At 31.8% G+C, this 15,139-nt stretch overlaps 2 protein-coding genes across 2 annotated transcripts; both read left to right on the plus strand.

Moving 5' to 3' along the window:
* The first annotated feature begins 406 nt into the window (after positions 1-406).
* Positions 407-3,087, plus strand: LOC106400927 (3-ketoacyl-CoA synthase 5). The gene is made up of 2 exons (XM_013841331.3): positions 407-1,580; positions 2,389-3,087. The coding sequence occupies exons 1-2, from the start codon at positions 536-538 to the stop codon at positions 2,835-2,837; spliced, it is 1,494 nt and encodes a 497-aa protein (XP_013696785.2). The 5' UTR covers positions 407-535; the 3' UTR covers positions 2,838-3,087.
* Positions 3,088-12,050: 8,963 nt separating this feature from the next.
* On the plus strand, positions 12,051-13,985 carry LOC106400997 (zinc finger protein CONSTANS-LIKE 16-like). Its single transcript, XM_013841412.3, has 2 exons — positions 12,051-13,228; positions 13,511-13,985. Exons 1-2 carry the CDS (start codon positions 12,242-12,244, stop codon positions 13,766-13,768), a joined length of 1,245 nt encoding a protein of 414 aa, XP_013696866.2. The 5' UTR covers positions 12,051-12,241; the 3' UTR covers positions 13,769-13,985.
* The last annotated feature ends 1,154 nt before the right edge of the window (positions 13,986-15,139 follow it).

Below are 15,139 nucleotides of genomic sequence, written 5' to 3' on the forward strand. Positions count from 1 at the left end.
AATGGTTGTCCCTATAAAGTTGAACAAAATATATTGTTTGTTTGCACACAAAAAAAAAACACACAAAAAAAAACATAAAACGAAAAATGACTTTTGCGAGTTTTTGTACCACGCCGTGTAACTTTTGAACTGTTATTACGGAAGTCATTGACATCCGTTAAAAGGAACATAACTGACACACATCTCGTATCTTGAATTTTTTTTCTTTGCATGTTATAGAAAAATGAGAAGAAGATTCCGAACTGATGAGCTGAAGTAGGATAAAAGGTATTAACTCGTTAATCATTTGCACCATAAATGACGTTTCTCTGGTTACAATTGGAAATCAAGAAGAAAAAGGAAATATTATTTGGTAAATGAGTGAAATAAAAATATAAACACATAGAAATGGGGTAGCCAGAGAGAGAGAGAGCGTTGAGTGATGTGAAGCTTGAGCCTTTGCATTAACTCCTCTCAACGCTCTGTTTCTCCTTTATATCCCACTTTCCTTCTTTCCCTTTGTCACCTCCAAATCTCACAGGCAAAACACTTAACCATGTCGCCTCCCAAAATGCCTGATCTCTCGACCTCCACGAAGCACAAATATGTTAAACTCGGTTACCAATACCTAGTCAACAACTTCCTCACCCTTCTTCTGATTCCAATCCTAGCATACACCGCCCTTGAGCTTTTCCGAATGGGTCCTGAAGAGATCCTCAACCACTTGAACTCACTCAACTTCAATCTCCTTCACATCCTATGTTCCTCTTTCCTCATCATATTCGTTTCAACCGTTTACTTCATGTCCAAGCCACGCACCATCTACCTTGTTGACTACTCTTGCTTCAAACCTCCCGTCACTTGCCGTGTCCCGTTCGCTACGTTCATGGAACACTCTCGTCTCAACCTCATAGACAGTCCAAAGAGCGTTGAGTTCCAAATGAGAATCCTCGAACGATCTGGCCTCGGAGAAGAAACTTGTCTCCCTCCAGCTATTCACTACATCCCTCCAACTCCAACGATGGATGCCGCTAGAAGCGAAGCAGAGTTGGTTATCTTCACTGCCATGGACGATCTCTTCAAGAAAACAGGTCTTAAACCTAAAGACATCGACATACTCATTGTTAACTGCTCTCTTTTCTCACCAACGCCTTCTCTCTCGGCCATGATAATCAACAAGTACAAGCTCAGGAGTAACATCAAGAGCCTTAACCTCTCCGGGATGGGATGCAGCGCTAGTCTTATCTCTGTTGATGTAGCACGTGACTTGTTACAAGTTCATCCTAACTCCAACGCTGTGATAGTTAGCACTGAGATCATTACTCCTAATTACTACCAGGGCAAAGAGAGAGCTATGTTGCTCCCAAACTGCCTTTTCCGCATGGGAGCAGCGGCTATTCTTCTCTCTAACCGCAGATCAGACAGGTGGAGAGCTAAGTATAAGCTCTGTCACCTTGTCAGGACCCACCGGGGTGCGGAAGACAAGTCGTACTATTGCGTTTACGAGCAGGAAGACGATGAAAGTCACGTCGGAATCAACTTGAATAAAGATCTCATGGCCATTGCTGGAGAAGCCTTGAAGTCTAACATCACCACCATAGGTAACTCAAAATCCTTATTACAATATGCTTTGATTACATGATTTTCTTTTCATTCCTAATGATATACTCCCTTGCACCATGATTAACCCGGGGTTCTTAGAGTGAGGTTCTTAACAGAAGTTAAGAAACTGTTTCTTAATTTTTAACTAAAAAAGCTAAGAACCAGTTCTTAAATAAAGACTTTAAAAACCCCATCCTAAGAACCCCGGTTTAATCATACTCTTAGTTGCAGGATACTTTTACAAGATTTCTATTATTTTCAAATGTAAAATATTTTAAACATGTTAATTTTAACTTTATATTTTACAATCATTTTTATAAAATAGTTAAATAATTTTTTATTTTTAAAAAAAATTCTCTTGAAAAAAAAACAATTTATTTTTTAGTTTTACTCATAACAGCATACATTATAAACCGATGGAGTATCATTAACTATAAGAGCTGGATTGGGCCAACACTTAGTGCATTTAATTCACATCTTTAGGAATAAATATTTTCAGTTTTTCAAGAAAAAAAAATATTTGTGCAAAACGCAAACATAAAATGGAACAAATTCTGCTTTAAAATGTTTAAGAGTTCATATGAAATATATATATACACCTGCTGGACTCTGACACAAACACAGTGGTCACTCATCAGGACCAAAAAACACAGTTGCAGCTTAGTTTATATCGTAAATTTTAAATTGTTGTATAATATTTTCTAAGAGTTGATAACTTTATATCACTTTTTTTTTTAACACCAACTTTATATCACTATGATCATGTTTTTCTTCTTCTTGAATTAACACAAGTACTGGATTGAATAGGTCCTTTGGTCCTACCGGCATCCGAACAGCTGCTCTTCCTCACGTCTCTCATCGGACGTAAAATCTATAATGCAAAGTGGAAGCCGTACATACCAGATTTCAAGATGGCTTTGGAACATTTCTGCATCCACGCTGGAGGTAGAGCGGTGATCGACGAGCTGCAGAAGAGCCTGCAGCTATCGGCAGAGCACGTGGAAGCCTCGAGAATGACGTTGCATAGGTTTGGTAACACATCCTCGTCTTCGTTGTGGTATGAGCTTAGCTACATCGAGGCTAAAGGGAAGATGAAGAGAGGCGACAGGGTTTGGCAGATCGCGTTCGGGAGTGGATTCAAGTGTAACTCAGCCGTGTGGAAATCTAACCGTACGATCAAGACACCAACGGAGGGACCATGGTCGGATTGTATCGACCGATACCCTGTCTTTATCCCTGAAGTTGTCAAACTATGAGCATGCCTCTCTCTCTTTTCGGTGATACGTTTCAATAAGGTTGGAATATGATAGAGAAAAGTGAAAAGACGATACGAATACCATAAAAATGTTCATATCTGCGTATACTTTCACATCTCTATTTTTTCATTTGAAGTATTTATTTTTCTTATTTCTTTTTAGATTCTCGTGATGTGTTATTTGTGATGTATCAAATGCTACTTTTCTCCTCTTTTTTAGAAATTTGGAATAATACTTCTCTTTCTCTTAACATTGCCTTGAATGTGCTTATATACCTGAGGCCTGAGCTAACAAAAGAAAAATGAACAGAACAGAGCAAGCAAAAGAAAAATAAAAGTTTTTGGGTTTGACCAATAAAAGCTATGTAATCAATAGTATTAGGTAATAGGGGGGAGTTCAATAGGGGCCAGGCCATGTGGTTGTACAGTTGATAGACTTGACAGCCTACTAAAATCCAATTTAACTTTGTGCACGGAAATTCTGGTGAGAACCTTAAAGTGGTGAATCGTTTTCTTTAGTTTTAATTTCTGTCTGGTTTTTATATACCTTTTGATCGTACAAATAGTCAAATACGTAATTGGTTACACGAATGGCACGGGTTAAACAAGTTTACTAAAAATATTTAGCACATTCATTTTTTTTTTTTAATTTAGCACATTCATATTTAACGTCTTAAATTAAAAACACAGAAGCAAACAAGTCTACAGACCCATCTTCATTTTCTTGTATGACTAGGAAATTCCGACCGTTTATTATGCATTTGCTAAACCAGTATTATTAAGAATTGATATGTCTATGTAGGTATGTCTATGGACTGACCTGAAAAGTTTTACAATCACAAAAATAGGAGTTAGAATAGAAATTTAAAAACCTGAGTGTTGTAGCAAAAGATCTACAAGATTACGTCAATATGCGACGAAGATATTGTTTAGACCATAAATTAGCTCGTTTCCTATCTAACTCTATTCAAATTTATTTTATGAGAGGTACTATAGTGTCTCGACACATGTGTGTGTTTTTGAATTCTCCTCACTTCAAGTCTTCAATGTGTATTTGGCGGACCAATCAGTCACGATGCACACATATTTTTAGTGCATTCCGGAACAGACCTAACATGCATTGTCATCCCTAGAAATAAATGAATGAGACTTGTGGAAGTGGTAAGAGAGATGCGTTGTCAGTCTCGCCATAATTGGATTGGGAAAGATAACTGCAATATAACACTGGCCATTCTTTTATTTCGGCAATAACTGAATATGCAAACAATATGTTGGTTATAGGTGAAACTGTAGTCTATTCATGTGGTTAGTTGTTGCCTCTACTCTCTTCCCAATGCTATATTTTACCCACACCTCTGTATTCTTAAAGTCGTTAGATTCTTTGCTGTTTTATCCACACCTCTCCATCCTTACACATCCCAATTTTTACCCCTGATAAAATCTGGGAATCGGTATATAGTGCGTAATATGGAAGGTATAATTCAAAAATCTAACGGTGAAGTTTTTTCAAAGAACTAAGAAAAAATTAAAGAGGAACAAATTGTTAATGAGAGAAGTTAATGAGAGTTTCCTGTCCTACCAACATCTTTGGTTTTACGCCTTAAAACAAATCCACCAAATAAGAAATCAAACTAGACCCTGATCCGCGCGCCAGCGCGGATATGAATTTTCAGTTTTTAATTATTTATTTTATTAAATGATGTATTTGTAATATTCGTTCATATTATAGTCATTAAGTAAATATTTTTTTTTGCATCGTAAACTATCTATTTTTTTATGAATGTGTGATATCATATAAAAAATATAAAAAATGAGTATAGAGTTAATTAGATAATTTTAAAAACAGAAAATTTTTTTTCGTGTGCGATATCATATAAATAACGATCCGCCCAGTTAACAAAAATCATGATTATTTTATGTGTAATTTTTTTATTTTGACCATTTCTTTAAAACTATATTAAATTTTACATATTTTAATTAGAATATTTTTAATATCTTTACCTTTTTATTTGAAATGCAACTCAATATTTTTTTAACAATTATAACAAAATATTTAAAAAATATTTTTAGAATTTGTTTGAAAAATATGAAAATTACATTTTAAATTAAAATTATCCTAAAATATGATAAGTTTTGATGTAAACGAAAACTCAAATTATGTCAAAAATAATGATATTCAATGATAATAACAATTTTAATTGACTATTTTTTAAAAAATACATTTACAAAAATATTGTTTGAAAGAAAATTCATTTATCTTTCAAATATAAAATGAAAATATTATAATTAAATAATTAAAAATATAAATAAAAACCATAAATTTAGCAAATGACAACGGAGTTATATTATGCTAAAATTTTCTTTCTAACAATTTATCAAAAGATAAATGAGTTATGAGCAAATAATACCATATAATTTTTAAAAACATAGCCATTCTTAAATATTTTTTGAATAAATAATTATTTTTAAATTTAATCAACTGAAAATAATATCCGTACAATTGTGTGAGTCAAATTCTAGTTTTATTGATGCATGTTATATATTAGTGCTGCATGTTTTAGGTAACATTTTAATGATGCATGTTTTTAAAAATCTCTATTATTAAAATTATGCTCGTAAGGATAACTCATGAGTTATGAGCAAATAATACCATATAATTTTTAAAAACATAGCCATTGTTAAATATTTTTTGAATAAATAATTATTTTTAAATTTAATCAACTGAAAATAATATCCGTACAATTGTGTGAGTCAAATTCTAGTTTTATTGATGCATGTTATATATTAGTGCTGCATGTTTTAGGTAACATTTTAATGATGCATGTTTTTAAAAATCCCCATTATTAAAATTATGCTCGTAAGGATAACTCATAAGTTTTTTTGGTTAATTAAATGATATTATGTCCAAATTTATTTAAGGATATTTCATTAAGGTAACTGAAAAAGACAAACAATAAAATTGAAAGTTTGAATTCATTTAAACATATTTCATTAATATAACTGAAAAGACAATTAATAAATTAGTCAGTTTTATTCGTTTTAGAATATTTCATAAATGCAACTGAAAAAGACAAGAAAAAAAAAAGAGTTTAATTAATGAAGTAAGAACATTTTAAAATGAGTACTTCTCTTTTAATAATATAGATATACCACTCGAAAATGCGTTAATGAGAGAAGTTAATGAGAGTTTCCTGTCAACATCTTTGGTATTACGCCCTAAAACAAATCCACCAAATAAGAAATCAAATATACCACTCGAAAATGCGTTATGAATGAAGATTTTCTACAAGAATACATTAGGGTTAACCATATCTCAAGCAGTGGCGGATCTAGAAGTTTTATTAGTCGGGGGCACTTTAATAACTAACTCGTTTAGATAAAATAAATTATAACTACATAAAATCATGAATCAAGACATGTCGAAATTTTTTTAAAAATCAAAATTAATTTTATTTTGTTTTGATTGGGCTTTTTAAAACTAAACTTATCTTTCTTTTTAGAATGGACTACGTGAGATTTATGGTCATAAAATAATGGTGTTTTAGATTATTACTTCTTTTGTGATCTTATATACATACATAACTATATTTAATTAAACATATAATTTTTTTAAGTAATAGGGGGCACGTGCCCCCGTAGTGAACTATGTACGTCCGCCCCTGATCTCCGCTATGATTGGTTTAACGAACATGAACAGTAAATCACCACCGTGGCTCTCACCGATGAGTTGTAGACGAACTGTCTTAATTACTACAAATCTTGAGTATAAATTATGTTCAGTCGTCCTAGATTTGTGGAGTGAAACAAACAGAAACTGCAAGCAGAGTTTCCTACCATTTAAATTTGGATGAATAATAATCATTTTCTCGTAACAACTAAAATTAACGGTCGAACCAAAGTGAGTTCTCCAACTTTTGCAAGGAAATGGTACGTGTTTTTCGGGTTAAAGTATGTGCCTCCAATCCCCTATATATTAAAGGAGAAACATTTTTAAAACTTACCTTAAAAGTTTATTGGCAAGGAATGTGACGTGATGACGTGGCTTCACGAGAAGCTTTTATTTAGTAAAATGCTTAGGTGTCACGCAGAGAACGTTTCTCACTAAAACTGTGAATTTAATGCGTTCACACTAACATTCCTTTAAAAGAACTTTATACCATCTATACTTTTCTCGACGAATACTTTTATGTGATAAACCTTCAGCTTCAAGTTCGATTAGTTGATTTATCAATCCTCTCAATATAATCATAGCATCAATAAAGATTCATTATTCCTCTATACGTTTATGTTAAAAACGGTAACCCATCTGATCTATCGCCTTTAAGTCGATAGATCCGTAGAGACGACAAAGCGATGAAACTTTAGTACGATGCCAAGTGTTAATGAAAGAACCCTTTTCTCCATACCTACTTTCATGCATTTAGCAGAGCACTCACGTTCTTGAGAACCGTCTCTCATTGCTGAAAGAGAACGTTAAAAATCTATTTCTAGATAAATGTGTTGTATTCGGTTTTGTTACTGCTAGAGGAGGTAATCTCTGTTTCGAGGAGACTGAATCACTGTAAATCGTCTCGGCTTAGTGTATTAGTCTTCTAGAGCAAGAAATATAAGCATGCGAGTGTCACCACCTTCACCGCCGTGAGAGCTCTGCATTAGACGACCTTGAATATGAGAAGAAACTTCTAGGAACAAACCACCAGCAAGTCTCACGTGATGGTCGCATCGGGAACAACCTTTACAATTTAGAGGGTCAAATAACCTTCAATTTATTTTACTATGCAACTATGTTTTCTGAATTTAAAAGAGCTATATTTTTTTTTCCTTTCACGCAGCTATTGTTTTGCTTATAATATGTTATTGATCCACCTTTTTTGATTTTACGTGTTAAACCCCTAAGTCCATAACTACTACAACGTGATAGGCGAAATATAAAAAATTATTTTTCAAAGGTTCTTCTCAAACTTACAAACACCATATATTAAATTTTAATATTAGTGAACTCATTATAAAAAGTCTTTGGCTTCGCCTCTAATAACAATCATACCTTTAGTTCTATCTAACTAAGTATACTTTATGTTATACATAATCATAATATATAATTTCAACATTAATATAGACATCTTATCCCGCGCAAAGCGCGGGTTACTATCTAGTCTATCTTGTTAAAGTAGAAATATTTTAATCTTTTGTTTGACAACTTAGATAGTAGTTAAAAAAATAGTGTTGTTAGGAAACATGAATACCAGTAAGTTAGGAAAAAAAGTAATGTACTTATTCTATTAAAAAAATTGGAAGTCTATTACATTATATTAAAAAATATTGGGCTTATGTTACTTGATATACATATTCAAATCAAAATAATAATTTAAAATTGATTTCTATCGAAAATTCATTCAAAAATATACATATATTCAAATTTGATTTTTACTAACATATTTTCCAATAACCATTATAAAAATGTTTTCAATATCTGTAAGAAAAATACAACACAAAGCCCAATTTCAAACACCAACTTAAATTATGGTTTTTATATTTCACATTGAAATTTAAAAATATAATATTTGTGATTATTTATATGATTGTACGTATAAAATATTATTAATTATAAGATTACTTATTTGATGGTACGTATAAAACACGATTAATTATATGATAACACATATTTTTGTAACCTATGATGACACATATATGATATATAATAGTGATTAGGGGTGGGCGTTCGGGTTCGTTTTCGGGTCTGTTTGGGATTTCGTGTTCGGTTCAGATCTTTGAGGATTCGGTTCGAATTTGGATAACCAATTTAAATTATTTTAAAAAATTTAAAATTTATTATATGCTTTAATTTTTTAAAAAATCTATAAACAATAGAATATATTACATATAAATTTGAATAACATATGTCAGAGTACTTAACTTAACATATAAATTGGTTTGGTTTAATTATTTGGATAGATAATTAATAATTATTTAAGTATTTTTGGAGTACTAAGTATATTTTAACTATTTTAGATATTTACGTTTGATTATTTGTATATATTTTCAAGTATTTAAACGAACTTAAAAGTATCATATATATTCTGGATGTTTTTATATATATTAAATCTAAAAATAATTAATATATACGTATATAAATTTATTTTGGATACCAAAATACTTATGTTCGGATCGGATTAGGTTTCAGTTTTTCAAATACTAAAATTTTGAACAATTCGGATATTTAATTAATTTGGCTTCGAATTTGTACTACTTATTCGATTGGGATCAGTTCGGTTCTTCGAATTTGATTTTTGTGTTCAACTTTAAATAGTGACATAAAAAACAAATAGCATCATATTTTTTAAAATGCAGGAAGGCGCAGATCAAAATGTTAGAATTTATAATTACAGTTTGTTTCGAGAACTCCTTTAACAATATCAGCCCATATATCTTTGGGCTAGATACCAAACCCCATTTAAACCTGTTTGATTTATCACATTAAGGCCACAAATTCTCTGTGGTCATTGGTAAATATGTATTTTGTGGTCTATCGAATGCCATCCCTATCATTTTAGCTTCCTAGAAATACTTTTTTTTTTTTTTTTTTTTTTCCTAGAAAGACTTTGATTGCTCTTTATATTGATTTGTGGATTTTACTACAAACAATTATACTATTCTACGAAGATCCACATCTGATAATTTCACACGAACTATATATATTAAACTGTTCCATAAAAAATCACATCTAAAACTTGTACTTGAATTACGCCATTTTTTTAAAAAATAACATTATTTTCACCTATATAAAATAGTTATAGATCTCATTGACAGATTTCCTGATATAGAATCATAATTGTTTCTTAAATCAAATCGGTGGACAAAGACCAAAGAAAAGCAAACCATATATTGTTTATGGACTCGCCAAGATTTTCCCAACTATTTTGTAATTTTTCCCTTGGCTATACGTGAGTCAGTGACAGAAATACTTGGTCACAAAAATTTGTAGCCATGATCGTGGCTAATTTCTAGTGTAAATTGTATGGGATGTTATAACCGCAGAGTCTTCCAAAAATATCACACATGTTCAAAGGTACGTGTATGGTTCTAGTGCTCAAAGCTAGTTACTAATTTTGAATGAGGTATCTTTAACTTTATCTTTACTGACCAAAAAATGGGGTCTTTTTGGTATTTGTTATTTCTTTCTTTTTTGGTAAAGGTGTAGTTTTTCTTAACTTAACAATAAAAAGTTTTTATTTGCAAGTGTTCCAAAGAACTATCTATTTTGCATATTAATATTTTACTAGGATAACACATGCGCTTTGCGCAAGGTGAATTTATATGAAAATTATTTAAGAAATATCGTATGGAAAAATAAAATATTCTTGATCGTATTAATATTTTTGGCCCTTAAACAATTTTTTTTTTAAATTTTTTTGTTAATTACATAATTTGTTTACTAATGAGCTGATTTCATTTTTAAAAATATTTTAGGTCAAAATATTTAGGCCGAAAAATCTCAGATCTACTATTTAGTTACAATGAAACTATGTCAGTTTGGTTTTATATCATGATTTAGCAATTTTAAAGTTAATTATGGCTATGAGAAGTTTACGTTCACGTGCCAATCCTATATATCTTCAATATTTTTCTCATTTTTGCTGTTTTTTTTAATTTTTGTTATTACTCGATATAAATATTAATTTTTGAGTTTATTCACATTTTGTTATTTTGTTTTGGTCTGAGATTTAAAATTATTAAATAGATACATACTTAGGTTAAGATCCACGTCTTGTGCCGAAGGAATATTTTATATTTATTACTTATTTTATGTTTTTCTGCATATTATGAAATAATAAAATAATAATTATATATTAAATAACTAATAAATCAGTTACTATTATGTAATAAATTGGTGTGCGCATATAAATCAAACGATCGCTCTTGTTTATTCGCAATCATTTTAGGATAAATAAATCAAAATAATCAATCTTATCTATCGTATATGATATTAACATAGATATATATTATACTTTTAATATGTATATTTATTAAATAAAGTTTCTACTCATATAATTTTATGATTATTTGCATATTTGTGTAACAAAATTTTACAGCAACGATTTGTTTTAATGTGGAATGTTTAGTGGTTTCAATAATTTATAATCATTTAAAAAAAAAACAATGAAGATTCCAAAATTAAAATATTAACTTTTCAATATATGTTCAACGCATATATCAAAATATAAGTATGTATTTTCATATGATGTATAGTTTAGTTTAAACGATATGAAATATATATATACATGTATATAATATATTAACATAAACACCTATTAAAATAAAATTATTCATTCATATAATTTTATAATCATTGTATCTTATTATAGAAAAAATTTTAAACCTTGATCACAAAAGTTTACGTGAGACTTTTAACAGTTTTAGTAATTTATACCCGTTTTGAAAAATTAAAAATACAACATATATAAAAAAATCTAAAATTTTATTATATGATCAATGTAATTGTGTAATTTATTTTAATAATAAATAATTAAACAAAAATGATATAAAATATACATATTGTTAGCAAATATTTATTATCTAAAATCATTAATTGCTATATATATTTTAATCACATTAGATAATTTTGTAGGTTTTAATTAATGAAAGAATATATAATAATTTTAATTTGATAAATGAATGGTGCATAATAGACATACTATATAATATAACATTTCCTCGCAATTTAATTTTGGACTAACAAAATCTCAATTGATTTTCAGGCCGCCCATAAGCAAAATTAGTATTGCAATTACGTGACAACTTTGCATGATACTTTTTTTAATTAGTAGAAACTATATGTTATAATTTTTTTAAATATTTTTCTATTAATATACAGGGGATAAGTGACAGTGTCTCGTGTATAGTAACTTTTCATTAATTTTTTTTGTAGTTAAAGAATATTTACAACCCGGCCGAAATCTTTCCTACCAGAAAAGAATGAAATAACAAAAACCACAAAAAGTCTTCAATAAACAAAACTGAATAAGAGAAAGGAAAAAATTGAGGGAAAGCGACAAAATGGACCACACAAGAAATCCATTGGATAAAGAATCAGACCAATCAAAACACTATTACAAGGATCATCTTCAGAACTCAACCAATTAAAATCCAGATAAGGCAAAGGTGGGTCCCAATTGAAGACATAAACACCCAAAAAGTGCATTAAAATACTTCAAAATCCACTGACAAATGAGAACGCACTACATGCGGGGCATGTCCTCTCAGTCTCAAACACTCATTGCCCAATACTATACCCTAGGAGTACACACTATATCTAACTTTTTGAAGAGAGCAATAATTTGAAGAAAATATTCAATTATTGAAGTTGAACCCCCTCGTGCTCTCTCATTTCTCGAGCTTGTGAAAAAGATGAAAAATTTGGCGAATGCTGTTGGAGCCAAGACGGCGAGGGCTTGCGACAGCTGCGTGAAGAAGCGGGCACGGTGGTACTGCGCCGCTGACGATGCTTTTCTATGCCAGTCTTGCGACACTTTGGTCCACTCAGCGAACCCTCTCGCTCGCCGGCACGAGAGGGTTCGTTTGAAGTCGGCCAGCCCCGTGGCCACAAAGTATAGCAGCCACAACCACTCAGCTTCTTCTCCACCGCTTGAAGCTGCAACGTGGCATCAAGGGTTCACTCGTAAACCTCGGACTCCACGTGGGTCTGGTAAGAAAAACAATTTGTCGATATTTCATGATTTGGTTCCGGAGATTAGTGCAGAGGATCAGACGGACAGCTACGAGATCGAAGAGCTGCTGATCTGTCAAGTGCCGGTTCTTGATCCCATGGTGGCTGAGCAGTTCTTAAACGATGTCATTGAGCCAAAGATCGAGTTTCCTATGATTACAATCGATGATCAAGAGGACGAAGACAACGCTGAAAGTTGTCTGAATGGTTTTTTCCCGACCGACATGGAGCTTGAGGAGTTCGCTGCTGACGTGGAGATTCTACTCGGTCGCGGGTTAGACGTCACAGAGTCCTATGCGATGGAGGAGCTAGGGTTGTCTAATACAGAGATGTTTAAAATCGAAAAAGACGAGATTGAAGAAGAGGAAGGAGAAGAAACAAAAGCCATGAACATGGGAATAGGCTGCGGTGAGGATCGGGGCGATGGGGATGGAACTGTGGCGTTTGAGCTGAGGTTTGATCACGACTCGCACAACACATACGAAGAAGAGGCGATAAAGAATGTTGAATGTATTAAGGTGAAGGAGGAAGAGCAAAAGAATGTTCTAATGCTGAGTTTAAACTACGAGTCGGTGATATCAACTTGGGGAGGCCAAGGTCAACCGTGGATGTCAGGAGAGCCACCAGAACGAGACATAGACATCAGTGACAAGCCAGTTGTTTCCATGGTATGTTATAGAAACTCAATTCTTTGTAAATCAAAGTGAGTTTTCTTTATATTTCAAATGAATATATTAGTCCGGGGTGCTTATATATTACTTTAATTAGGTTCAAGTTAGATGTGGTAACCTAACAACATGGCCTGGAAATATTGAAGGATCGAAATAATTAAGTAAATTAAAAAAATAATTTAGAGGTTTATGTTCATATATATTAACTCAAAACATTTGGGAACTCAAGGGTAATGTTTCATTTGGCTAACAAAGTTGAGTTGAAAATGTGTTTCCCAGGAAATAAATGGAGGAGAAAGTCATCATAAGCATTACGTTGGTGGATGTTTACCATCAAGTGGGTTTGGGGATGGAGGAAGAGAAGCTAGGGTTTCGAGGTACAGAGAGAAGAGGAGGACGAGATTGTTTTCAAAGAAGATAAGGTACGAGGTACGTAAACTGAATGCAGAGAAACGACCTCGAATGAAAGGAAGATTCGTTAAGAGAGCTTCACTTGCTCTATCTGCTGCAAGTTCACCATTGGGTGTGAATTACTGAATATCCTAGCTATTTGGCTATATCTCACTTTACCTTTTAAATTGAATGTTTTTGGTTGACTTTTTTCTTCTGCAACGACAGAAGTTTTTTTGCACTTAATTGTGCTTTGTGGGCTTGATATGTACATAGGGAACCAAATAATGTGACTTGTATGAATAGAGCTGATGTATATATTATCTGGTAATAAGAATGTGACAAGGCACTTCCATTGTTAAAATTATTTAGTTTAACCATGTTTATCTCTCAAAGCCGAAACTGGACGAACAAATTGTCTCAAATCATAACTGAGCCGATTTTCTTAAAATATGTAACTCACCACCACATTTACACTTATATGTAACAAAGGGAATGAGTTGCCTGACAAGCTACATTAAGCACAATGAACCAAGATATATGTCGTCCCTACCAACATATACATGTAACGTTTTTTATGTTGAGTCCAGTTCCATTTTAATCTCTAGCTAAGATTAAATTGACAACTAACTACCACACAAGCGTGTATTGCAGCAAACAACCTACCTATCAGCGCCTATACAAAATATCCTCATACATCATTATCGAGGAGCAATTATTGATTTAAATCTGTGGTACATAAGAAATGTTACTTTTGGTGGCGCTTAACATTTTGGTAAGATGGGTTACTTCAAAGATTTTTTTTTTTTGGAAAAGCTAACGTATGATTATCTAAAGTTACAGGTTAGGAAAGTATGAGTTATACATCGAAGATACTTTCAAAGATAAGAGAAATCTTTTCGTTTTTGTTTCTATTTCTATAAAATGATGAAAAAGGTTCATTTCATAAAAAGACAGGACACAACTAAAAGATGTAGAAGTCACATCGTCGGATGTTGTTGTGTAGCTAAGAGTTGGGTCCGCATGAAGGAGCCTAGAGAGGCATTGGCTTTGTAACTTATATCACATTCAACCTTCGATTTGCCGCTTTTCTGTTACAGTTACTGGATAGTAGATAAAATGTGTACGTATTATGAAAAGTATTATTGGACAATATAATATTTATAAAGAACTATTTGGCAAAAATTTTAATATTAAAAGCATCTTCAAATTATCATACTTAGGTGTTATTATTCTTCAAAAACACTAATGTAAAACCTAATTAATCTTAATTGTGACTTAAAGCTCGTTATATCAATAAAGGTTTGAATTCTGTTCGGTATAATAATCTTATTCTAGGTCAAAATAAGAATTTTTTTTTCTTGAACGTTATAACTATGGATCTAAAAGCTTGTAAATTAATTTAATTACAGTCATAAATAAGAAACCCTAATATGGGTTTTCCTCAATCGAATATCTTTATAGTTTTCTTGCTTTTTTGAAGTACTACTTCTCGGTTATCCAGTTATCCTCAAGAAA

Source organism: Brassica napus, chromosome C5, assembly GCF_020379485.1.
Source record: "Brassica napus cultivar Da-Ae chromosome C5, Da-Ae, whole genome shotgun sequence".
NCBI lineage: Eukaryota > Viridiplantae > Streptophyta > Magnoliopsida > Brassicales > Brassicaceae > Brassica > Brassica napus.